The 27,369-nt window shown below is 42.6% G+C and overlaps 1 protein-coding gene across 7 annotated transcripts in view; it reads left to right on the top strand.

Annotated features, from left to right (window-relative positions):
• Window positions 1-27,369, top strand: part of DNM2 (dynamin 2) — a 99,695-nt gene that overhangs the window by 61,737 nt on the left and 10,589 nt on the right. For all 7 annotated transcript variants that reach the window (XM_089489120.1, XM_089489123.1, XM_089489119.1 and 4 more), the window contains 2 exons: window positions 6,541-6,654; window positions 23,912-24,021. In XM_089489120.1, coding sequence (XP_089345246.1) covers window positions 6,541-6,654; window positions 23,912-24,021 — 224 coding nt within the window. The remainder of the gene's footprint in view (window positions 1-6,540; window positions 6,655-23,911; window positions 24,022-27,369) is intronic.

Here is a 27,369-nt window from a genome sequence, read left to right on the forward strand (position 1 = left end):
GTGACTTTCTAAACCTTTATTCAGCATGAAGAGAGTTAGTACTAGTTCCCTTGTTCCTGGCAACGCCAAGGCATTTTGCTATATTGGAAATAGACTGGGCAATTTCTTACAGAAAGGCTCTGCTTTGTGCCTGGCTGGAAGCTATCCCATCCTTTCTTTGTGCTCTTTTGGTATGCTGGAGTGCCATGCTCATTCTGGTAACCAGTCATTAAGACTCTGGACTTCAGTTGTAAGTGAATCCCTGGACTCTGCCTTCATTTAAGATTGAGAAATAGATTTGTGAGATGAGAGTGGGATGCCTTGAGTGCTGGTAAACTTAATTGAAATGCTGTGAACTACAGTCAGTGTGCTGTAGTGGTTTGGGTGTTGGACTAGGACTCTGGAAACCAGGGTTTGAATCTCAGTTTGGTCATGGAAACCCACTGGGTGACCTTGGACAAGTCACACTCTCTCAGCTTCAGAGCATGTCAATGGCTAACCCCCTCTGAAGAACCTTGCCAAGAAAACCCCATGATAGGTTTGCCTTAGAGCTGCCATAAGTCAGAAGTGACTTGAAAGCACACAACTTACAACAATGAACTACTGTCTTCTCTGCCAGTTTTGGCTTTTACTCTTCCCCCCCCTCCTCTCTCCCCCTGAAATTACATTTAAATCCTTTATTTACTGTGCCATGCTGTGGAGGCTAGTTTGCTCTTTGGAGTATTATCTCAGGCAACTTTGGGATATGGCTTAGGATATGGTCCCAGACTCCAAGTGAAATAAGAGCAAATCAGGTGACTAACAGTTCTAGTCTTGTATATTACCAACATTTGCTTTGCTATCATTGCCTGTTTTCAGAGCAACATTATGTCAAATAGAGCAGGCTATATGAAGAAGCACCTGCAGTCTAGGTGGTGTTTATCCCAGTCAAAAGTGTTGCTTGACAATCCTGTCCAACTGGAATAGTGACAGCAGTCTCAGGTAAAAGGAATGTCTACAGTTTGTTTGCAGTTCAGAAGGACATCTAAGAATGTTGACAAACAGCAGAGACTCCTTCAGAGCTAGAGTTGTCTGCCCAGGCTCAAGTGGCTAACAGAGATATATGTTATGTGCTACATCCATTTGCCCATTTTGTTTGGCAGCTATTACTATTACCACCGTGTGGCCTTCCTTCCTGCTACGTGCACATCTATTTCATTCCTGGGCAAAGAAATTGCATGCCCCACCGTTCCGTTGCATTCCTTTCCCATGTCTGGTGAAACCCAATGCTGTACCATGTTTTTCCTTTAAGTGCACTATTTCCTATGAAATTTAGGCTGGTAACATCAGAATCATAGAATCATTTGGCTTGATTAGAGAAACCGTTTCAACTCAGAAGTCTCTGGGGGATGTGTTATGGATGGTCTTGGAGTTGGAAATCAAATTGGCACACTTCTTGTTAGCTCGGCAAGAAAATGGAATTGCCAGAAACTTTGTTTTGTGGATGAGGGGATGTTGCCTTAATAACAAGAAATTCCTCCACCCATTTTTGTCCTGCGGATAGTTTTTTTTCTTTTCAAAATGGATGCAGTAATATTATCTACATATAAAACGTACATGCTCACAGAGCCACTTTGAATACTTATGCATTCATTTAACTCAAGATTTGAGATGTTGGAAGTTTCCTGTCCATGTGATGTTTTCCACTGGGTGAAAATTCCTCCCCGCTTTCTGTGTTCACTCCTAGCAGACCAAAATGCTTAACTGATGTAAAGTCTGTATGTATTACTGAAATGCCTTGGCCTGCTTTTCTTAGAATCTCAGGCAGCTTGTCCAAAATTCCTATCACTGAGAAATTCTGAATGTCCTGAAGAATCTGAAATTTCTGACATATCCATTTTCATGATTCCTCCGAGGAAACTTGAAAACATTAATACTCAAGTACTGTGCAATGGCACACTAGTATGCTTCAAGAAATTAGAGTTAATGCCAAAGTACCCATCCATAGAAGAGGCTGCCCACTGTGTTTTCATGAGTCACTGATCTGGGCTTGACTCCTGCACAGAAGGCATGTTTGGAAATGTAACTCATTCCAGAAATGTGGAGGAGCTCCTTTGAGGTTGATTCATTCTTAGTCTTAACACATGCACCCTTTTTCAAGAGTGCAATATGTCTCTAAAAGAGAGATTACAAAAAAATAAAAAATTACCAGCTGTCTTGAATTTGGGTAACACATAAAGCCTCATGAGGGCCCCTGTTCTCTATGACTCCAGTGCCAATGCCATCCCTAGATGGTGTTTTCTTATTGCTGAGTGTGAGAATGTAGACTGTTCTGCAGTAAGAGGAAGGTGGAAATCTGACTGGCTGGGCTGTGTCTTGCTTTTTATAAGTTCTGAAGGTAAAACTTGCTTCTCAGGCAATACTTGGTTTAGAAGGCATCTTGCTACATTTGAAAGGAAGTGGGGAGCCCTAAGGAAACTAGTTCTTCTTCCTTTAATTTATTTTTAATTCTTCAGGGCTTAGATGAGGAAGCTGCAGGATAAAGTTGAAAGCCACTGATACCCAGGAAAGAGCATCTGTTGTTCTTCCTAAAATTTGCCTTGCCCCATACTATTTGTCCCCCCTTGTTCTGTTAAGGCTCTTCTTTTCCCCCCCTCCCAATAATAGCAAAAATGGCAGCCTCCTCTTCTTTTTCTGGACAAGTGTCTTAGCTGCCTTTGATCCAGTCTTCTATCCCCATTCCTTTAAAACCAATTTATATTTTTAATTGTGAGTGATTTCTGATTTATGCACATTTAAATAAAAAAGGAATACTTTAAGAAAAATGTGAGGGGCAGCTTTTGCTTTTGTGACACATTGCAGTACCCCCTTCAATTTTGATCAATTTCGAGTTGAAAATTAAATTGGAAGACATTTTCAATTTGAACTTCTGGATTCTGTCTGTCCTTTTTCGTTTTTAATTTAGGATGTTGGGGCTGTGGTAATGTAAACCACTGTTCTTGGGGCCTCAAGGAGCAATGATTCACCATTTGGAGCAGGGTACAATAAAATGAGAGAGCCAACATGGTGTAGTGGCTTGAATATCGGACTAGGTCTCTGGAGACCAGGGTTTAAATCCCAGCTCAGCCATGTAAACTCACTGGATGACCTTAGGCAAGTCACAGCCTCAGAGGATGTCAAAGACACCCCCCTGAAGAAACTTGCCCCCCCCCCCAAAAAAAAAACATTATAAGTTCGCCTTAGGGTTGCCATAAGTTGAAATGACTTGAAGGTACACAACTACAACAACAAATAAATAAAATCAACCACGACAATCCCTTTAGGTTGTGTGGAAGTTTTGAGGAGGCTTTTGCAGTCTGGGGGCTGCAAAAATCCCTTGAGGGCCACATATGGTCCATAGGCTAAATTTTCCCACCCCTCCTTTTTCTGACCTGGTGTCCTTTTCAATGTCATGAATTCACAGCCCCTTCCATGCTCCTCCATGTGAACTGAATGAATTAAAATGACAGTTTGTAACAGCCCATGCCCACCAGTGCACCACTTCTCTGTCTCTGTGGCCTTGATGTTTATGTTGGCAGCAACCTGAACAGTTCTGGAAAGATGGCAGTGCACCTGATTGGTTTGCATACCTTTTCAAAACTTGGTTGGAAAACTTAACTGTGATGTAATCCTGGCCAAATTCCTGATCCCTTTCCATGCTGTTCAGCTGTCCTGCTTGTAACATCTGTAGCTGCTGTGTCCAACTCTGTTCAGCCATAGCCCTTAGGCTTGCTTCCAGTGTGTATGCTTTGACATAACTGCTCAAGTGCCTCAAAACATAGACTGCTTTCTTTCCAATCTGCTCATTGCTAACCAGCGTGGAGATACTAACTTGCGTAGAATGAGTTTTCTATGTTACTGTTAGCTCTCTAGACTTCCTGTTGGAAGGAAGAACATGATACGACAATTGAAACAAATTCATGAGAATGCTGAGAATTGTCAACATGATGCTAGCCAGCCAATCTTGGATTCCTGGGGCTGGACTCAGCTCTGCCTTGAAAAGTTTCCAATTGCCCTGTCATAAAATGCTGGCATGTTTCGGTTGCTCCCTTGCGACATTCCAAAGTCTTCTTTCCAGATGCTTTTTTGTAGGCAGTTCCCCTGCTACCCATCACCACCACCTGCTTAAGTGTATGTCAGCCTTTCAGTTGCTTAAAGCATGCTGGGGAGCGGGGGGATGGCTACTCCTTCATGTGCTTTGTGAACTTTATAAGGTTAAATGGGTCCTAGAGGTCTCAGTTCATACAAGTAGACCTGTGGTGGATACACTCAGAGATGAGCAACCGAGTTGCAGATCTAGCATTGGCTCAAACAGAGGCGGGATGGCCATCTGTCAGGGATACTTTGATTGAGGGTTGCAGGGAGATGGACTGGATGGCCCTTGTGGTCTCTTCCAACTCTATGATTCTATGATTCCCTCTCTACTCGAAACTGATTTGCTGATTATTATTCCAAAAAATTTACAGTGAAGCTGGATGATATGTTGTTACACCCATGGACGAAGGCATAAAATCCTTTAGGAATAGGACACCTCTGCTTACTAAGTGGACTTTGGTGTACTTGAAGTCCTAACTAGATGTTCCTTTGGGGATTTTACCTGCTGCCCAGGACCATGGAATTCAGGTTCAAAATCCCCTCAGACATGGTGCTCAGTGGGCATATAGTGGCCTAATCCATTTTGTGGGATGGTTCTAAGTTTAATAAAACAGTGGTTTTTATACATCCTTCTGGAAATTTTTCCGATATCAGCCTGAATGAACAGACCCTGTACACAACAGACCATTCAGGATGCTTACTTTTCACGTAGAGTACTCATAGGCGTGTTACTTCTAAAACACACATTTCCATGTGTAACAAATTATAATAAATAATTATTTGTTGTCTCATTTGAGAGGGAAAAAGAAGCCTTGAAATTTCTTTCAGAATAAAAGAATGCTGTCATCCTGGAGCCAACTTTAATTATAAATAATGAGAATCATCCCACCAAGAGGGAGAAAACAGATGATACTGATATTTCAGTGATTGCTCTCATTTATGTTTTAATTTGTGAATTTATGGATGAAATCAGAGTATAACACATACACAAAAAAGTAAGTGGCAAGAACAGGAACAAGAGCAGTTTTCTTTCTTAAACTGATCTTAGTAATATGACAGATAGGGTTGGCCTTTTTGGTGAAATAGTGAGGCACTCAGAGGTTTGTTCATACTTGCTAGTAGTCATAGTGTAACCCTGTCAGGCAAGAGAATTGTTTCTTCAAGCAAATTGTCCAGTTAGCTACAAGTGGGAAGCTACTGGGGAAGAGAAAGTTAAGAGGTGATATGACCACCCTATTTAAATATGAAGGGATGTCATATTGAGGATGGAGCAAGCTTGTTTTCTGCTGGTGCAGAGAATAGGACCCAGAGCAATGGATTCAAACAACAGGAAAAGAGATTCCACCTAAACAGCAGTTTGACAGTGGAATACGCTGCTTCAGAGTATGATGGAGTCTCCCTCTTTGGAAGGTTTTTAAATAGAGGCTGGATGGCCATCTGCTTTAACTGTGTCTTCCTGCATGGCAGGGGATTGGATTGGATGGCCTTTGGGGTCTCTTCCAACTTCATGATTCTATGATCATTGCAAGTTCAGTAACTGGATATGCACCTGAGCCTGTTGATAGGAACAAATATGACTAGAGTTTGAGAAGCAGCAGACTTGAAGCAAAGAGTGTGCCATCGAAATAAGCAGAACTCAAGCTAACAGTTTCCTTTTTTCTCCCCAAGTTTGCTGTTGGTTTTGTAGCCTTCTGTGCACTGCAGTCTACTGCAGTGACTGAGTATCACCTTCAATATACTGTGGCTGCTGTCTCTTCTTCTCATGTTTTTTTATCAGAGCTATAGTAACCTTGCTACTCTGAGATCATTTTTAGAATTGTAGATGCTTCTTCTGGTGTTCTTACGGATGGGTTTTACTGCCAAGATGGACTTACAGATAGTATTTAGATTGTTGTTGTAAAAAGAAGCAGAATTGCCCTGGTTTTTTTGTTTGTCGGAATGTGGGCATGTCTATCAGTGACCATTGGGTTAATGTGTACAATACTTCAATAGTCCATCTTGGCTATTTCTGGTTTGCCATCTGCTGCATAACCTGGGTCATGGAACATATTAAAGTCTGACTTTCAAGCCTATTGCTTCTTGGTTTTCTGCTTTTTATACAGGTTCTTATTGCACTGCACTTAAATTTTGGTAAAATGGTGTTAATGTGTGCTTCTGGTGCAATCTTGTGAAATCTGTATTTGGTCTTATGCTTCCTTGCTTAACCTTGGTGATACTCCTAATTTTTTTAGTCATGAGCCAGGTTGCCAAGAACATGAAGGTACTGTAAGCTGTGGTCCATTGTTACCTTTTCTTTTGGGTTCTGCTGCAACTAAGGCTAGAATCTTTATTCATTATATCATATTTCTGAAATCTTCAAGCAGTCACCTCCCCCTTGTGTTCACCAAGCTGGTCTGTAATCTGTTCTTCCTTCCTCCATCCTCCTTCCCATTCCTTGATTTCCTCCAGGTTATCCGACGAGGTTGGCTGACCATCAACAATATTAGTATCATGAAAGGTGGCTCCAAGGAGTACTGGTTCGTCTTGACAGCAGAGAGTTTATCTTGGTACAAGGATGAAGAGGTGAGTGATTCATGTGTGGCATATTGCTACATCGAGGAGGATGAGATACACTGCAGAATCTTGGACTGAATCCTTGAGATTACTCACATGTACCAACATAGGAATAGTGTTTCCTTGGTATTGCTTACACTTCTAAAATAATGGTTTTATGTGTTTTAATCTATATTGTACCCTGCCTTGATCCTTGGGAAGAGGTGGGTAAAAAATGATGATAATGATGATGACTACAATAATAATAATAATAGTTCCGCAGTGCTTTCCCAGTGCTTCTGATATTTGATAGCTTTAGTATACTCAGGAATTGAAGTTTTGTCCCTTTTGTAGGAAGTATATAGTTTTTTGTGCATTCTCTAATTTCTGATGTTGTTATTGTTGTTGTTTCTTACCCACCTTTCCCCAAGGCTCGAGGTAAGGTACAATATAGATTAAAGCGCATAAAACTATTATTTTAGAGGTGTAAGCAATATCAAGCAAATGATATTACCATGTAGGAATTATTGTTGCTGTTATTGTTGTTGTTGTTATTATTATTATTATTATTATTATTAAAAATAGCCCCTTGGTAACTGATGGTGAGCTAAACTTTTTTTATTTTAAATCACATTTGTAAAACATCAGAGTGTAATATTCTAAGTCTTTCAAATCATAAACTTTCTACCATTGAACTTTAGAAGTAATATGCTAACATGGTACTTTTAATATTTATTGTTCCACGAACTTCTGTGACAAATGTTTGTGTAATCATTTGCATGATGTGGAGAGAATGATGGAATGCTTTAATGGTGTCTTCCTGCATAGCAAGGGAAGGTCTCTTCCTTGTGGACTCATCCAGCTCTATGATTCTAGTATTTCTATTTGGGTGATGGGTTTGTGCAGAACTTTGCGATAGCATGTCCGATGCAATAACAGTCAGATAGTCTTCTGTATAGGGGATTAGAATGGGGATATTTTTGGGTCCTTGGATGCTTTAGAAATTCCAAATCTAAATTTTGAAGAGAGTTCTGCTAGTGGGAGGATTATCTTCATGCTAATCCTCATGCTCAAGTGAATGTGGTTTCACAGTCCAATAATCCGATTGGAGAAGGTGCCTCAGCTAGCCACACACATGTGTTCCCATGAGTGATAAAAATATAGAGAAGATACATACGTACCCCTCCTCTGGTTTTTTCATTGCAGTATCAACAATGTTAACATTTCTTTATCAGAGGGGTCCATTGCACTTCAGTGGATTTGCTTTAAAAACAACAATAAATACGTAACTCAAGACTCCTTTGTTTAAACAAAAAGAATATAAAATGTTTCCCATTATAAAAATCATTAATGTGGTGTTATTGCAGAGATGGGCAAATTCTGTTGGCTCAAATTGCAAGTCACTCAACATGTGACTGCCATTAGAGAACAATCAAGAAAAATGTGTCTTGAGTGTGAAAATGCTTCATAATTATATTTCTTCTTCTTGGTCTCTACGAATCATACAAATGGGTTGTACTGCGCCTGCGCAGTGCTGCTCAAAAAACTTCTAGAATCACTGGCCAAAGTTAACTTTGCAACTTTTTGGCGGTAGCTCCGCCCATCCCTTATAAGCCCCCTGCATTCCCTCCCACTCTTTCCCCAATTCCTTCTTTCCACCACATTAGCTGCTTTAGGAACTTCGCTTCTGCTTCTGCTACATTTTCACTGGAATTTGACCATCGGACTGTCTTGACCTCTCTTGATCTGACCCCCTCTTGTACTGTTGACTTCTTCTGCGTGTTGAACGACTTTGCTTATGGACATTGATTCGGCTCACAATGTCTCCAGCACCGTTTAAGAAATGTGACGTCTGCGATGGTAAGATCCCTGGGCAGGATCTCCAGCCTTGGCGAGACTCACAATCCCAAGGCCTGTGCCCTGTGTAAATCCCTGACTCCTCAAGCCAGGAAAAACCGCGACTGCTGTCTGTTGGCTGCCCGGTACCAGAAGGCCCTCAAGCCCCAGCCTGTTGCCCTCGCTGCTTCGGCACCTGCGGCTTCGGAAACGGTACCAGCCACTGCTGGTTCTGTGGCCCAGAGCTCCTCCACTGAGCCAAGTGCCACCACCACTAACCCTGAAAAAGGGGATGGCACCGAAGGAGCTCGCCAGTCGAACTCTACCTCAAAGTCCTCCAAAAAGGACAAGAAGGACTTGAGTTCCAAGAAGGATTCGACCCATGTTAAGGAAAACAGCTTCCTTGCGGATTCAAGCCTGAAATCCTTCTCTAAAAAGAGGTCCAAGCCCTCGGATGCAGGAGACATTTCTCCTCGGGGCTCCTCAAAGAAAAGGCCTTTGGATTCTGGAGACTGCTCCTTTCATGGCTCCTCTCATAAGAAGGCCCATACCAAGACTCCCGATGGGGCCTGGTCTTCTTCCAAGGACCATCATTTGCCTTTGGTTCCCAGACGGGATACCTCGGTACCACACTCTCCCCGGGCCTGTTCGGCCTCGGCCGCCTCTCCGCCTGCTACTTTGGCCTTCCATCAACCCTCGGAGGAGGCTGTTGACAATGTCCTTCCCTTCAGTCCCTCCACAGCTCCGAGGGTCTTCACCAAGTGTATGGCTCCGATCGTCGCCTACCTTCACCAGAGAGGCTCCAGAGTCTTTCTGCACCTGGACGACTGGCTCTTTCCCGCCGCCTCCGTGGACAAACTACAGAGAAATGTATGCTTCGCCCTCTCCCTCCTTGCATCCCTTGGGCTCGTGGTGAACTTGGAAAAGTCTCATCTTTCTCCATCCAAAACGATCAAATTCATCAGCACTGTCCTCGATTCCGAAGACTGCGTCGCCTCAGGACCGTTTCCATGCTCTCTGCTCTTCAGTCAGGACTTGCCTCGTCCACAGGCGAGTGAAGTCCAGTGATGTCCAGGTAGCCCTAGGACACATGGCTTCGACAACATTCGTGACCCCATGGGCAAGACTGCAGTTTCGGCTCCTGTAGTCATGGTTTCTGTCGGCCTTCAATGCACTAATGGTCCCTCCATCCAAGTGGCTCACCGTCCCAAGACCTGTCACCCGATCCCGCCGTTGGTAGCTCAACTCCCGGAACATCTGCGTTGGCATGCCTTTTTCTCCTCCACAGCCTCAAGTCACCCTGATGACAGATGCTTCCATGGAAGGTTGGGGCGCCCACATGTCAAATCTCTTCACCAAAGACAAGTGGTCTCTCACGGAACAGTCCCTCCACATCAATGCCCTGGCCATGGGAAAGGTCTTGAAAGCCTTTGAGACAAACCTTGCCAGCAAGGTAGTGCTTCTGCTGACGGACAATACCACCGTCATGTACTACCTCAACAAGCAAGGGGGAACCAAGTCACAGACCTTGCTGGACATCACGCTTCGCATCTTGAACTGGTGCATCCTGAGAGGGATTCTGCTCCAAGCAATTCACTTGTCCAGAGAGGAGAATGACTTAGCCGACCACCTCAGCAGATCTTTTTCAATCTGCCACGAGTGGACGCTTCATCCCGAGACAATTGACGACCTCTTCAGTTGGTGGGGAACTCCCCAGATCGACCTCTTCACGACTGCTCTCAACAGCCACTGTCCCCAGTTCTGCTCCCGAGTGCGCAATGAGAACGCCCTCGGAGACGCGTTCAACCTTTGCTTAGTCAGGAGAGATGCTGTACGCCTTCCCTCCATTCCCACTGATCACCAGGTGGTGTCCAAGATGGCAAGGGACTGCTTGGATGCCATCCTGATCACCCCTTGGTGGCCGAGACAGACGTGGTTTCCATCCCTGCTCCACCTCTCCAGGAGACAGTTTCTCCGCCTTGAGTTCCGTCCAGATCTCCTCACTCTCCAGGACGGACGAGTTCACCATCCGGACAGCATCAACCTAACCGATGGTGGCATGGAGGCTCCGGCCTTAGACTCACTACCTCCCTCGGTACGGACGGTGATCTTGGCTGCCCAGAAACCATCCACTAAGAAGTCCGCTTCCAAATGGAAGAAGTTCCTGCATTTCATCTCTGCGAGAGGCCTTGCTCCATCCCAAGTGACTACACCAGTTGTGTTGGAGTTCTTGATGGCACTTTTGGAGGCAGGGCTGTGCCTCAACTCTCTTAAATGCTACATTTCTGCCATTTGTTCCCAATTTCAATTTGATGGCAGACCTTCTTTTTTCAGGGACCCTCTTGTGAAGAATTTCCTGAAAGGTTGCAACAACCTTCATCCCCCGGTCTCGGTACCAACACCTAATGTCTGCCCTCCAATCCAAGCCCTTTGAACCCATGGCCACTTCAGACTTGAGACTCTTGACATGGAAGATAACCTTCCTTGTCGCCATCACCTCTGCCTGCCGTGTGGGCGAACTTTGTGCCTTGCGGAGGGACCAGCCTTTCCTTAGGTTTCATAAGGATAAGGTTGTCCTCCACACTGACATTAACTTTCTGCATAAGGTGGTGTCTGCCTTCCACATGTGTCAAGACATTGTTTTACCAACCCTGGCCTCGAACCCGACCACCGATGCCGAACGCCACCTGCACACCTTGGACGTTTGGAGGGCTTTGGCCTTCTATTTGGACAGAACTGCGGGTTTGAACTGTTCCGAGAGACTTTTTCAATGCTACTCGGAACCGAAGTTGGGACTGCCTGAGTCTGCGCAGAGGCTTTCAAAATGGGTGGCTGGTACCATCCACCTCTGCTATGAACTCTTGGGCAGACCTCTCCCGGTGGTTCGGTCTCATGCAACTAGGGCGGTAGCAACATCCTCTGCTTTCTTGACTGGGGTCCCGTTGGAGGATTTCTGCAAAGCTGCTGTTTGGTTCCAGCCCTTGACTTTCATCAAGCATTATAGGCTGGACACCACGGCCAAACTGGATGCAGCCTTTGGGAGGGCAGTGTTGGTTTCAGGTTTACATTGATTGCACTGCAGTTCATTTGTTTACATGTTTGAAAGGGATATCTTTTTGCCTGAATTGGCTGGGTTTACAGCATTCCTATGGTTTACACACTGGTCTTGCATGACCTAATGTGTTGTTATGTGCCTTGACCTGAACAAGTTAAAGTACTATTTATTTAAGTACTAAACACAGCTGACACAGTTTTGGGGTTCAAAGAATCTTTATTGTGATTAATAAACACAGTTTTATTTTAACCTTACTTGGTGACCTGACACTCCTTCCGCCGCTGACCTAAGCTTGTCAGTCTCAACCCATTTGTATGATTAGCAGAGACCATGAAGAAGGACAGGTTGCATACCTGTAATGGCATTTCTTCGAGTGGTCATCTGCGAATACATACAAATCCTGCCCGTCCTCCCCTCAGTGTCCTGCTCTTCATTGGCTCATTCTCATGTCGCTCACGCGGCGTAAATTTTGGAACTGGGGAAAGAGCGGGAATACAGAAGGCTTATAAGGGATGGGCAGAGCTACCGTCAAAAAGTTGCAAAGTTAACTTTGCCCAGTGATTCTAGAAGTTTTCTGAGCAGCACTGCACAGGCGCAGTACAACCCATTTGTATGTCTTCGCAGATGACCACTCGAAGAAATACCGTTACAGGTATGCAACCTATCCATATGTGGTTTACTTTTAGAATATATGTACATTTTCTCAATGCAACCATGAAACATTCCCATTCCTTTTATTGTGCATAAGAATGCTTAACTCCTTGATTGGTTGCCACTCTGTATTTGCAAACATGACATAGCATCTCTTTCTGTAGAAAGTGTGGCATCAGCAGCATTTTTTTCCTGTAAGATGGGTGGCTTCTAGAGAAGTAAAATCTCTGGAAATTTGGAAGCCATGGGGGGGGGGGGAGGCTTCGTTTCAGGTGGGTGTGGGTGAGAAGGATAAGAAAGCCTTTTCAGACTGAAAGTCACTTTATTATAGAATATATAATGTATAATTTTGTTTCACAATTACGTTTGATATATTAAAAGTACAGTTAATTCACATGATGATAAATTGAATTTTTATTTTTTGTTACAAATAGGGCTATTTCATAATTTCTTCATTGGTTTGTTAAGAGTAGGCAAAACTAATAGATACAGAAGAAGCTATCAACATTAGTAAAACAAAAAAAATTACTTCATCATTTCCTATAGCCTTCAAGAGTGTCAGTAGAAATGAATTACTCAAAAAGAACTGAGGAAAACAAAACAAAACAGGAATTGCAGTGATCTGATAATACACATGGTCTTTCCTTGAAGTCTTATTGTTACATAGCTTTTAGAAATAATTTTGGAGTAGTAAATATGTGAATACCTTGTCTTAAAACATTTTATTACTTGATCTGAAAGAAATTATTCCAGAACCCATTGTTTCAATTTTTAAAAGAAATACAAATTTTGAGTGAAGAAAAGCTTGTGTGGGGAGGAAACAGATTACCCCCCCCCCCCGTCCTCTGGTCTTCACATCTCTTGTGTCTTTTGCCACTTCTTGTTGCTGTGTGCCTCCTGCAGTTTGTGTTAAGCATTCCTTTATTAAGTGACAGTGTGGGTCTCCAACAGGAGTGTAGTCACTGGGAAAAGACAGGACAATATGGAGATTGTATTGGTGCATAGACTGGGATAGTGACAGTCATGGAGTGAAGTGATGCATGAGTATAAAAAACAAATTTTGAATTGCTTTGTATGGTGGCTACAAGCCATTTACTTGGCAAATCACTGGCAGCCCAACTACCCCTTACCACCTGTAATCTGAGATTTTTCATAAAGATGAAATAAAGAATGCAAGTAGGGAGGTAGGTGAACCAAAGTTGCAGTGTTGGCTTTTAAAAAAAAGCTTTCAAACTTTTAAAAGTTGCACTTACTCGAGGGAGGGCCTGTTTTTTCACTTGATATTGGTGGTTGTTAGTTTGTATTAGTGACATTTCCATAAGTTCTCATATGCTTTTGTGAGTTTTTGTCATTTGGACATTTCACCCAGATTGATTGCTCAAGCCTGCAGCATAGAGGCCTAGTGTATCCTATTGATTTTTTGGAAAGAGGGGGGACTTTCAGTGCCGCTTCATCGATCTACAAATATGTGCCAACATAGATATCCTTTTAAGCACCTAGTCAGAAGAACACAGACCATCCAAGGACAAAAAAAAATGCATAAATTGTAATCTTGATTTTTAAAAATAACCCTGTTGGGGAGTGAAGGAGATTACCTCAAAATATATTCATGTAATGCACTTTTCTGGGGTAATTTCCATGAGATCAGTACAGGTTTACACATCGGAGCACCCCCACTCCAGCATCCATATAAATATGTAGTACACACATTCTGCAGTTTCTCCTATTGTGCTTCCACCAACCCTTCCCTTTGGTCTTTCAGCCCCAATCCTGTTCTTCTTCCTCTGCAAGTGAGGGAACACTGGAGCTGGGCTCAGTGGTATGTCAATTATGTGCCTGGAAATTCTAAACTTTTAATTTTGACTGCCAGCCTCTGTGCTCTGAAGCTTAAGATAAATTTTGCAAATCTTATGCATGTTTAAACCAATGTAAAACCAACCGAGTAGAACTTAACCTTTTTGTTTTGCTTGCTGGCTTGTGTGGCTCCTCATGATACAAATACTCTTCTTAGTGGCCACCTGCTGCATCCTCCTCCTTATTGACCTTGTGCCCTTATATCAAGAGAGCCAGCATGATGTAGTGATTTACGTGTTGGACTGGGACTCTGATAGAATAGAGGTTCAAATCTTCATTCAGTCTTGGGAGCTCACTGAGTGATCCTAGACAAATCACACTCTCTCCTCTTAAGAGGAAGACAATGGCAAACCATCTCTGAATAAATCTTATGACAATCCAGTATAGTGTTGTCATAAGCCAGAGATGAATTGAAGACACATAACAACAGCCTTGTGTAATTCTCATCACTGTTCACAGGTGCAATTCTCCCCATTTGACACCATCCTGTACTTCAGATTGTTTGGTTTTGAACTTTAATACTCAGGATGCACTGGGAGGATTCTGAGAATTGTGGTCTAAAAATAATTTTTCCAACCTCTGGTTTGGTTTGTGGCAGGGACTTCCATTTTGGATACAGTCTGCCTTCTTTTTATGTTAGGTCTTGCCTTGTATGGAATAGGCATGTGCTGCACTTCTTGGATTCCCTGTCCCAATATGTGTTATTTTGCCAACCAATTTTTGTGTATCCCACCATGAACACCATACAAGAGCCCTCCCCTTACTTCCAGGTGCATCTTCCTCCTCCACCCTACTGTGTGTTGCAATATCATTTTACTTGGGTTCTGTGCCAAGTATAAGTCTTTTTTGGGAAGAGAGGCCTTAATTTTCACCTATTTCAATGCAGATTGCCCTTGGACCTGGCCAGCAATGTATTGGGATTCTCCTTCTTGTCTTCTGTCCTGTCCATCTGTCTTCTTAGGCAGCTTGTCACAACTAACATTGATTTCCCCCTTTCTGACCCAAATGAACAGATAGCAGGGAGGAATTGTGCAGTTAAGTGGGCATGGCTGCCATGGTATTCTTAGCTTTGGTGTTCCCTCAGCTGGAAAGAAAACCATTAAGGCTGAACATCCAGTGGCAAGTGCAGATGCATGGAGACCAGGTTGTAAGCTAGCACAATATATGAGACTGTGGGACACATTTACTCCTTACATGACACAGAAGTTAAGGTGAGCATCTTAACTTATAACTTCTGTGTATTGTCATGCATGCATGTAAGCACTTAACTGTCTCTTTAAATCAAAGGTTTCTTGGTCCTACACCATGAATAGTTCTACACTATGGTTGCTGAGATAATAGTAATAACAGCAAATGTGTATTCAGAAATGCAGCTTCTGGAGTGTAGGGAATTCTGATAGCATACCAGAAGCTTACATGAGAATTTTATGGTATTGTCACTGAAAAAACAAAATATTTCCTAAGTCTTCACACATAAGTATTTTGGAGAAAATATTTCAAACCCATCTCTCCCTATGTTTCAGGGTGATTGACAACATGTTTAAAGATTACAATTAAATATAGCTGAAGTCATACAGGAAGGCTTAAGTATTTTTAAGTAATGAAGGAAAATATTTGTGAAGTTTATTTTGAAGTGAGAAAAAGATAGGAATTGGAGTATACAGCAGTTTCACTATGTTAGGAGTTTCATAAAAATGCTAAAAATAATAATGCAGTAGCAATAGGAAAATGAAATAGACCAGAGGGCTTGGAATAAAATAAATTTCAGTACAAAGAGGCAGACATGGAAGAGTCCAAGCAAACTCCTCCTGGCAAACTATTACCTAGTCTAGGGCTACATTGAGAAGGTACTCTTTGTGGCCCTTCACATACTAAAGGAGGACTTCTGTAATAGAACAATATATACCATGCTGGAATGACATTGAGATATTCTTGTAGAAATGAGTATTGATATACCATTAGGTGATTTGCTACAGTAAATGCAAAGAGAAGAATGTAATTAGAATAAACAAATCAGTCTTTTTGCCCCTGAAGCTAAAGAACAGACAAGCAAATTGCTTCCAAATATGCCCAGTCTTGTTCCTGATCCAGGAAAGAGACCGCCCGTAAACAGAGTTGGGAGGTTTTCCTCAAATGTTGCTCAGTGCTAATTTACATCTTTTATTTAATCGAATACAGCATTTCTGAGAATGTTGAAAGGTTAATTTGGATGAAATTACATTGTCTAGTGCTATTTTGGCAACAAGATTAGGCAGTGGGCCAGTACAGCCTTGAGTTGATGGGTTATCCCTATCCTTGCATCATTCCTATTGTCATTAGAGTGATAGCCCCATTTTTCATGTTGGTGAAGTTACCATTACTGCATTGGCTTAGAGGGCCTTGGAGTTATCTACATAACCTTTTCTGCCATATTCATATCAACTTAGCTAGAAATTGTTAAGCATTGAGGGGAAATTTGAAGGGTGATGGAGATGTTGTGTGACTGATTGCTTTAAAATCATCCAAGAGAGCCAGCATGGTGCAGTGGTTTGAGCTTTGGACTATGACTCTGGAGGTCAAATCCTCGCTTGACCACAAAAACCTACTGGATGACCTTGGACAAGTCACACTCAGCTTCATAGGATGGCATTGGCAAACTTCCTCTAATGAAACTTGTCAAGAAAATCCTGTGATAGGGTCGCCGTAGAGTTGCCATAAGTCAGAAACAACTTGAAGGTGCACAACACACACAGAGTTCTTAGTGCTTCCTGTTAATTGAAAGCAAGAGGAAGCATTTCCCATTTCCTTCCCTTTCCCTGACATCCAGTTTACTGATAACCTTTTGTAGGCTCAAACGCCAATTAATTGACTGGAAAATTATTTCATAAATTAAGTTACGTGTTGGAGAAAGTACCAGGAGTACTGCAGACAACACCTCTGGAACCAGCTGGTGGTCTTCCAGTGGTTAGAGTCTCCCTACAGATGGCCATTTCATGGAATTAGGGACTGGAAGAGCCTTTTTTACAGTTAGCAAGTAATGATATGCCTGAGTTTGTTTTGATCAGCAAGCTTTGAAACTGGTTCCAGTATCTTTGTCTACCATTTTAATGTCTGCCCAGCAGTCTCGGTGATGGAAAGTACAAATTTGACAGGATGAGGAATGAAGACAGGACTTGGAATAGATCCTTCATGTTTGTTTCTGGAGTTTTCTTCTCTGAACTACTTTTGTCATAGACCAAGCGATGAAGAGGTGGGCATTAATCCCTGTTTGCCAAGTCATTATGTGGGTCTGCGGCTGTTACAGTCAAAGCTCATTGTATTGTATTGATTTGGATATTCTTATTTTAAAATACATACAGTCAGCCCTCCCTATCCACGGAATCCTTATCCACAGTTTGAAAATATTCAAAAATATATATAAATTCTGGAAAGCAAACTATGATTTTGCCATTTTCTATAGGGGACACTATTTTAATAACCATTATATTTAATGGACTTAAGCATCCATGGATTTTGGTATCCATGCTGTGGGCCTGGGACCAGACCCCAAGCAGAAACCAAGGCCCACTGTATAAGCTGACTTTCTGGACCATGTCCACCCAAGGCGGCAATCTTGATTTCAGTAAGGCCTTTGACAGGGTTTCCCATGACATTCTTGCAAATAAGCTAGTGAAATGTGGGCTTGACAACGTAACTGGTTTTTTGTTTGTTTGTTTGTTGTTTTTTATTAATTAATTTTAAAAAAACCAAACATCATAGAAAACATACATAGGTACATTGATAAGTAACTGTTACATGGATTTGTGATTGGTTGACTGGCCAAACCCAAAGGGTGCTCAATAATGGCTCCTTTTCATCCTGGAGAGAAGTGACCAATGGAGTCCCACAGGGGTCTGTCCTGGTCCCAGTGCTATTTAACATCTTTATCAATGACTTGGATGACAGAATTGGGGGTATACCTATCAAATTTGCAGATGACACCAAATTAGGAGGAGTAGCTAATACCCCAGAGGACAGGATCAAAATTCAAAATGACCTTAATAGATTAGAAAGCTGAGCCAAAACTAACAAAATGAATTTCAACACAGAAAAATGTAAGATATTGCACTTAGGGCCGAAAAATGACATGCATGGATATAGGATAGGGGATACCTGGCTGAACGAGACTACTTGTGAAAAGGATCTGGGAGTCCAAGTAGACCACAAGTTGAACATGAGTCAACAGTGTGATGCAGCAGCTAACAAGGCCAATCCAATTTTAGACTGCATCAATAGAAGTAATTGTGCCACTCTATTCTGCTCTGGTCAGGCCTCACCTGGAATATTGTGTCCAGTTCTGGGCACCACAATTTAAAAAGTATGTGGAGAAACTGGAGTGTGTCCAAAGGAGGGCCACTAAAATGGTGAAGGGTCTGGAAACCATGCCCTATGAGGAACAATTTAGGGAGCTGGAGATGTTTAGCCTGGAGAAGAGAAGGTTAAGAGGTGATATGATAGCCCTGTTTAAGTATTTGAAGGGATGTCATATTGAGGAGGGAGCTGGTTTGTTTTCTGCTGCTCCAGAGAACAGGACCCGGAACAATGGATGCAAGCTACAGGAAAAGAGGTTCCACCTCAACATTAGGAGGAACTTCCTGACAGTAAGGGCTGTTCGACAGTGGAACACACTCCTTTAGAGTGTGGTGGAGTCTCCTTCCTTAGAGGTCTTTAAACAGGCTGGATGGCCATCTGTTGGGAGTGCTTTGATTTAGATTTCCTACATGGCAGGGGCTTGGACTGAATGGCCCTTGTGGTCTCTTCCAACTCTATTATTCTATGATTCTATGTTAAAATGCAATAATGTAATAATGCATATACTGTAACTGCAAAAGATTTTAATAAAGCATTTAAAAATTTAAAAATACAGAACTCCCAACAATATAATTTGACAAGTGTTAAAACCATTTCCAAAGCTGCAGCAGTAAAACTTTAAAACAGCAGCATGTCCAAAAACATACTAGTTGAAGGCCATTCACATAGTTTACTTTTTAAAAAATATTTTTATTGTAAAATTACCTTAAAACAAAACTTTGTCATTTACTTTCTGTTCAATTTAAGCATCTTCATTGATCAACATCATTGTGATTCCACATATTGCTTTAAGTCATTTCTGTAATCTTTTCTAAACTTATATTCCTTCTCATCAGTATTTTTAATCTTCCACCAATGCTTACATCTTCTCACACATACCTATATTTCTTAATCATATTAATCATTAAATTTCATGTTTTCTCCACCTTACCCTTAACTTTATCCTATATAAATAAAAAATATTTATTATTATTATTATTATTATTATTATTATTACTAAGAGAAAAGGTTATCTTTCCTTTCTCTGTGCATTCTCAAAACTAGTAGCTTATATCAATTTTCATTCTATTAACTTTTTCTGTCCCTTCAAGTCTCTCAAATTGCCTTCAGTTTTATTGTTTCCACATTTTATTTTGCTTATTAAATGTTACACAGGTAACCTTTTAAAGCCTTTTTTGAATACTGTACCTTATAGACCAACAAAGCTCAGAAAACTTATGTGTTCCAGGAATATTCTACATCTCTTCTCTGGGGGCAGTAAAGCGTTGTGAGCCTATAGAAGAATGAGTGTTTTAAAGCACATACCCTAGAGAGCGTCTGCCTGCTCTTAGTGACTTATGCATGTATATGTTTTTGATAAAATGCAGAGGGCTCTTCTCCTGCCCCTTCTCCAAAAACATCCCACACACAGAGTAGGGACTGCTGATACTCCTTAGCAAAGGGGAGAGGAGGGAGAGGGCAGGTGGTTCAGACCATGAAGATCTGGCTGCTCTGGGTTCCATTTGAGAGTGCATCCTCATTTTTCTTGACCTCCACAGCTGAGACCAACTGCTCCTCCGTGGGCTGAATTTCTCCTTCCTTTCCTAAGTGACAGCAGTAGAGGCTCCCCATGGGGTTTGACAGATGCCAGGTGGTGGGAGGACAAGGGACTGTAAATGTGGCAATATACAGAGATATAGGGTCGCTGCCTTCCACATCAGGGGGGAGAAAATCAGGCTCTGGTCCCCAGTGCCCTGTTGTTGTTGTTGCTGTTGTTGTTGTTGTTGTTGTTGTTGTTATACCATACCCTATCAGGAGCAACTTAGGTGATATGAGAGCCCTGTTTAAATATTTTTAAATATTTAAATATTGAGGTTGGAGCAATCTTGTTTTCTGCAGCCCCAGAGAACAGGACACAGAGCAATGGATTCAAACTACAGGAAGAGAGATTCTACCAAAAAGTGAGGAAGAACTTTCTAATAGTAAGAGCTGTTCAACAGTGGAACATACTCCCTCGGAGGGTGGTGGAGTCTCTTTCTTTTTGAGGTCTTTAAGCAGAGGCTGGATGGCCATGTGTTGGGGGTGCTTTGATTCTCTATTCCTACATGGCAGGGCATTGGACTGGATGGCCCTTGAGGTCTCTTCCAACTCTGTTATTCCATTGCATCATCATCATCATCATCATTACTATTACTATATTTCTGGAGATATGAGCGGCAATTTTGCTGCTCTTTTAGACCCAGAGGAAGATTTTTTTTCTCTTACAAGGAATTAACTGGAAATTGATTTCCATGTCAGGTTCTATGTCTTTTAAAATGGCCTGGCAGGCTCAATACATGATGAAATTGTCCCCGGAGGGCATTTGGGTGCAATAAATAGATATATTCTTTTTGTGTGGGGGGGCACCTCCAATGTCTTCGGGGGGGCACCTCTTCTCTGCCTTACTCTTTGAGTAGAGTCTGACAAGTTAGTATTTTCTTCGTAATACTTGGTTCTAGAAATGGTAGCAGGCTTAGTTGAGCTACTGGAGTGTAGCACATGTGTTCCTTGAACAGTTTTTATTCTCCCATCCACACATGCACACAAAGCACACATATTATATTATTTTATATTGTATTATGTTGTATTATATTATATTATATTATATTATATTATACTATACTATACATAGCCATCCAAGCTAGGAAGATCTCTTTTATATTCCAAGTGGTTGCAAAGAAAAGAAGGACATAAAGGATGGTGCACCGTCAAGAACTGTGGAGCCAGTAAAAATGTTTTTCTTCTTCCCTCACTCCATATCATAGGCAACCCATGTCCAGAAATGGGGAGGCCTTTGTGGGGGAGCGCTTGTCTGGAAGATGAGAACCAGCAGGCTCAGTGTAAACAAGGCACTCTCCAGGAGAAACTGAGCTGATGAAACGGAGCTGCTGCTTGAACTGAGTTTGCAACAGTCAGTCTACTTCACTAGGAAATGCGGCTTGAGTACACATTCCTGTAATGCATTGGATTAAGAATTTTGTTTAGTTATCAAAGCACCTGTATCTGAAAATAAATTGTCTGATTATCACATCATCATCTGTAATTCATAAAGAAGGCCATAAACCATTGCTTGCATAGGCAGAAAAGCACATGTTCAGTAGATTTTGTTAAAACTTGAAACTTGGAGTAAAGCTGCTCTCCCCCTTTCCCCACCACTGAAAGCAGCTGTAGAAACTTACCTGGACAGCAAACCCCCTTGAAATGTTGCTCACCCAAGCCCAGTCTAACCAATGTGCAGACTACTGTACACCTTTGTAGCTTCCTGAACAGGTAGTCTGAACACTGGGCAGGCGGGGCTGGCGTACAGAAGACTCTTCTGTGTGCAAGTCCTCTTCTCTTCTTCTTTCTTAGGTTTTGCAAGTAGAAACGTTCTGTGAAAAATTCCTCTCTCTCTTCTGACGTGGCAATGTCTACAGCTGAATCCAGTCTGGAAACTAGTTGGGGCCTTTCAGGAAATCACAGGGTGGGGGTGGGGGGTGCGGGTTGTGGCCTCCGTACAAAGGAAACATCACTTTTGGGATTCTGTGTGTGCGTGCAGAGAGGGAGGGAGGGAGGGGAGCAGCATCTGGAGCTATAAACAATTCCAGATGTGGGGTTTTTGCAGCGGCAGCTCTGTGTGAGTCATGGGGTGGGGGGGCTTACCAGCTTGGCTACAGCTTGTTAAGGAAAGCAGATTTTTGTGGCCAGAAATGCTTTTACATTTCCAAGTCTGTTCTTTATACAGCACCCCCCCCCCACCCACTCAGTATCCTGTACAATTTAGGCAACAATCTCAGGTAACAGATTGTAGCAGAATCTCCCTGTGCCTTTCTACCAAGCTTTTGAAGTATCCACTAATTTTTGTACCCAGAACAGCCAGACGAAACTATTGCAGTCAGTGGCAGTAATGAGAGGCATATAAAGGTAATGGTAAAGGTTTCCCCTTGAGAAACAGGCATGTAGACCTTGTGAAACAGATCTACCTTGAGCTTTAGATCAAATTTCAAAAAGCTTCGCCATCACCAGCCTTCCACTTCTAGGTGCTGACTTCCCTTAGATTCATTCTTTGGTTTGCAATACTTTTATTTTGATGACTTTCTGCCTAAATTACCAAGGTAGTGCATAACAGATAAAAAAGCAAATAGTAAAAGAGAGCCCGCATGATGTAGCGTTTGAGCCTTAGAAAAAGGACTCTGAAGACCAGGGTTTGAATCCCTGCTCAGCCGTGAAAACTCACTGGGCCACAGGCAAGTCACGCTCAGCCTTAGACAAAGCCCAAAAAAACTCTTCTGAACAAATTCTGCTGAGAATACTCTTTGAAAGGTTTGTCTTTGTTGTTGTTGGGTGCCTTCAGGACTTTTTGTCTTATTGCATCCCTAAGGCCAACAACAATAAAGTTTATGTTAGGGTCACCATAAGTCAGAAATGACTAGAAGACACCGAGCAAGAAAGTTTAAATGCACAATAAAACATTCCAATGAGTTACTAAAAATGGCACTACTAATAAAGATATTTAAATCACCAAGTTAAAGAGATTTATATTGGTCCGGGGGGGGGGGGGGCTCTAATGAGACTGGCATTCCTTCAGATAGTCAAGTTGTAAGCTGCTCAGAAATCTAAAAGTTGAAACTGTTTGAACTGAGCCTGGAAAACAATTAGTAACCTTAGTCTGTTTTTGACATAATTTGCCCAGCTACCTAAGAGAAATATGGGCCTTTCTCCCATTTCTTGCCATTATCTTTGTGCTCTCAGTGTTTCCTTCAGCCAGATCTGCGAGGTTTAAAAGGCAATAGGTTCACAAGCTGGGCAGATTTTGCCTGCCAGACATACAGTACTTACTGCTAATGCAGCACTCTGTCCCCAAAGTACTTTAAAAAAACCATGAATATTGCTTGATATTATGGGCCAGGGATGGGGAGAAGCTATACTGAAGAAAATAAAATGCTAGAACCTGTAGTGGAGCATATAGGATTTTGGAGTTCTTGGATATTACATTTGTCTCAGACCACATATGGACAAAAATGAAGCATGGAAAGTGCAGCAAATTTATGAACATGGTGAGCATGAAAAAAGTTGCTATGTGTAAGCACTGAATGAGTCGCTTAGGCTTTACTTTTAAAGACTTGGTGATGGCAAGACTACAGTTGGCCCTCTGTATCCACAGATTCGTTATCCACAGATTTAACCATCAATGGCTTGAAAATTGCACATAAACATACATATATACACACATACCAAAAAGCAAACCTTAATTTTACGATTTTATATAGCACCATTTTACATTGCCATTGTATATAATGGAACTTGAGCATCCATGGATTTTGGTATCCACAGGGAATCCTGGAGCCAAACCCCAGCAGACACCAGGGTCTAACTGTAGTATCAAGGACTTGCCAAATTTTGAACTCTCAGCGAATTAACAAATCAGTCTGCCTTTGAATGTATAGCAAACATTAAAGACTATTTTATGAAGTTCCTTCCTACTAATTTATTGAGCTTCCTGTTACAGGACAAAGCCAACATGCATAATTTTGTCCCTACCTCATCCCCACTTTGTCCTCACAGGAGAAAGAGAAGAAATACATGCTGCCTCTGGACAACCTAAAAATCAGAGATGTGGAGAAAGGTTTCATGTCCAACAAGCATGTGTTTGCCATCTTTAACACAGAACAAAGGTAAGGGAGTCATAACATAATGAGATAGTATAGACCTTTCCTTCTTTTCAGAACATTTAAGAACTCATTGTATTCTTTTAGCTCAGTTCATGTGGAAAACTTATATCTGTGCTGGTTTTACAGAAAGACAAATGCTTGTGAAAAGAGCACCTATTTTTAAAAAAATCTACTAGATGTGAGTCACGCATTCTGTTCAAGCTTAGGAAAACTTGTTAACCTACAAGAGCATCTAATGATAATACCTGGATGAGTTTCAGAAGTCATAAACATTTTAAATAAATAAAATAACATCTTATATCATTCCCTTCTTCTTTGTGGTCTCTGCGAATCACACCAATGGGTTATTATTCTGCGCCTGCAGAGTTAGCTTCGGCACCTTCTTGGAGAGACTAGAGGCGTTTTGGTGGCAGCCCTGCCCACTCTCCAGCAACTGCCTTATTAGCTGGTTTCCTGCCTGAACCCTCCGTTCCTTTTGTCCGCCGCACTAGCAGCAGCATCTAGGCACTCTTCAGAGATTCATTTTCCTTGATTTGACAGGATCAATCTGCGTTTTGGTGGTCATTTTTTAACATCGTTGTTTATATTTTAAAACAAATGCTATGATTTTATAGATAATCATATACTTAAATGTGAACTTAAATTTTGAAGTGAAGTTGTTTAACAGCAGTTTGCCTCGCCTTTGCATTGGCAAGGCCCTTTCCTTTCAGAGAATTTTTTTTAATACAAACGGCCACTCACCTCAGTTGGTGTGCTTGGCAGAGCTTTGAAAAGTTTTTAAAATAAAGCCCGCCTTACTGGCGCGCTTGCCAAAGCCCCTTTTTATTCCTAGAATTTTTTTTAGAATGGGGCACTTTCACCATCTTATCTCTTAAAGAAACTTATAAAAACACCAGCCTTCCTTCCAAAATTGCTTGACTATAACCGCTCTTTTGCTGCGGACAAACCGTCTCAGGGCCATTCGCCTTGCTTTTGTCTCTTCATTCTCCTGAGGAGGAGTTGTTACTAGCTGCCTTGATTTCAGTCCTCACCGGTCCCCAGCTCCTCAGGGTCACACCAATTGGATGTCATCATCATCGGTCCCTGACTCTCTGGAGCCAAACTGACTGGCTTGCAGCCCAACATGGATCCTCATCGGTCCCTGACTCTCCACAAAGTCATATCAATTGGCTTCTAGCCCAACTTTGAGCCTTGTCTGTCCTTGGCTCTCTGGAGTCAAACCGTTTGTCTGGCTGCATGACTTGGGTCTTCATCAGTCCCTGACTCTTTGTGGTCAAACCGTTCGGCTGGCAGCCCAACATGGATCCTTATTGGTCCCTGACTTTCTGAAGTCATACCGATTGGCATGCAGCCTGGCTCCAGCCCTCATCGATCCCTGACTCTTCGGGTTCAAACTGATTGAATGACTGCCTGATGTTGATCTGCATCGGCCCCTAACTCTCTGGAGTCATACCAACTGGATTGCAGCCTGACATTGATCCCCATTGGTTGCTGACTCTCTGAAATCATACCAATTGGCTTCTAGCCCAACTTTGAGCCTTTTCAGTCCCTGACTCTCCGGGATCAAACCATTTGGCTGGCTGCATGACTTGGACTTTCATCAGTCCCTGACTCTTTGGGGTCATATGGTTTGGCTGGCAGCCCAACATGGATCCTTATCGGTCCCTGACTTTCTGAAGTCATACCGATTGGCATGCAGCCTGGCTCCAACCCTTGTCGGTCCCTGACTCTCTGGGGTCAAACCAATTGGATGGCTGCTTGACCTTGATCTGCATCGGTCTCTGACTCTCCAGACTCATACCAATTGGATTGTTGTCCGACTTTGAGCCTCGTCAGTCCCTGACTCTCAGGGGTCAAACCAATTGGCTGGCAGCCCAACTTTGATCCACATCAGTCCCATACCGACTAGATGGCAGCCTGTCATCGATCCTCATTGATCCCTGATTCTCTGGAGTCATACAGATTGGCTTGTGGTCCAACTTCGAGCCTCGTCGGTCCTTGACTCTCTGGGTCAAACTAATTGGCTGGCTGCCAGACTTCAATCTTCATCGGTCCCTGACTTTTCAGGAGTCATACCGATTGGCTTGCAGCCTGTCTTCGACCCTTGTTGGTCCCTGACTCTTGGATCTTGATACCCTTTGATGTTTCAGGGTCAAACCATTTGGCTTACAGCCTACCGCTGCCCTCGTCTCTTCAGAATCAAACCTATTGCCTCGCATCCCTGCTTCGACGCTCATTGGCCCCTGACTGTCTGTGGAGTCCCAGATTGTCCTACAGATGATCTTACAGGGCATCTCCCCCGATAATCAGGTGGTTGCCAGGATACCGTTATGATATGGCTGTATTTCATCCTCACACTTTTTTGAGAGGACAAATATTCAGGGCCCACCATCGGTTCCATTTAAGCTGCACAAGAGGACTTGGATGCAGCTGGCCTCTCAATTTCCAAGGGCCATTACTGCTAACACCACTTGCCTCTCGCCGCTACATGTTTGCTTTCGTGTCTGCAATTAGCTGTTTCCTCCAGCCAATGTGGTTTGGGTTTGGGACCATAGTGGCTCCCTCTGTACTGAGGTCAACTTCTAGCGAGTGCTCTGCCACTTTGATTCCGTGATTTCCCCTCTGCACAGCAAGGTGCACCACTGGCTCTTGCCTCCCTGACTCGAGACCATTGTGTTTCCTCGGTACTGAGGTTCACTATCTGCGAGTGCTCTCCCAAATTCAGGGCCATGTTCTTTCTCCCTTCTCAAGGCCCTCTCCGACTCCTACAATTCATCCCTCCAACCATTACCAGGGGTCCGTTTGTTGCCTACGAATCAAAAATGATCCCTCTGGCACATACTCACCTTGGGCCTATTTCATTCAAAACCCAGATCTATTTCATGATATCATGGCATCGATATCAAGAGATGCCATTGTCATTGGACTGGTAAACAGTGTCAATGCTCCTCCCGTAACCGAGACCCGACATCACGGTTATCTTTATATAGTTGATTTGGGGAATGTGGTGCACCTCCATACTGAAGGAGGACATCACCATTCCAATGTTACAAATTTATGAGGACGTCCTCCCTCTCAGGCTTCATGGTACTATGTACAGATACCTTTGACAGTTTAATTTTTCCGTTAACAGAGACGGCTAAACGTCACTTAATGTGGACTCTCAAGCCTGTCTTCTGGGTTGTCCCCCATAATCTTGGGAGCACAACCTGTGCTCTTTGGTACGGATAATCCTTCACCATATGAATGGCCTCTGGGATTTTACAATCACTCGTCAATTGATTTGCTCCCTCTGTACCTAGAGACAATACCATTGTACTCTCAGTGCCAGCGTGATTGTGATCGTTTTTT

Source organism: Sceloporus occidentalis, unplaced genomic scaffold (assembly GCF_023333645.1).
Source record: "Sceloporus occidentalis isolate IW3139 unplaced genomic scaffold, rSceOcc1.0.p SCAF_1, whole genome shotgun sequence".
Taxonomy (NCBI): domain Eukaryota; kingdom Metazoa; phylum Chordata; class Lepidosauria; order Squamata; family Phrynosomatidae; genus Sceloporus; species Sceloporus occidentalis.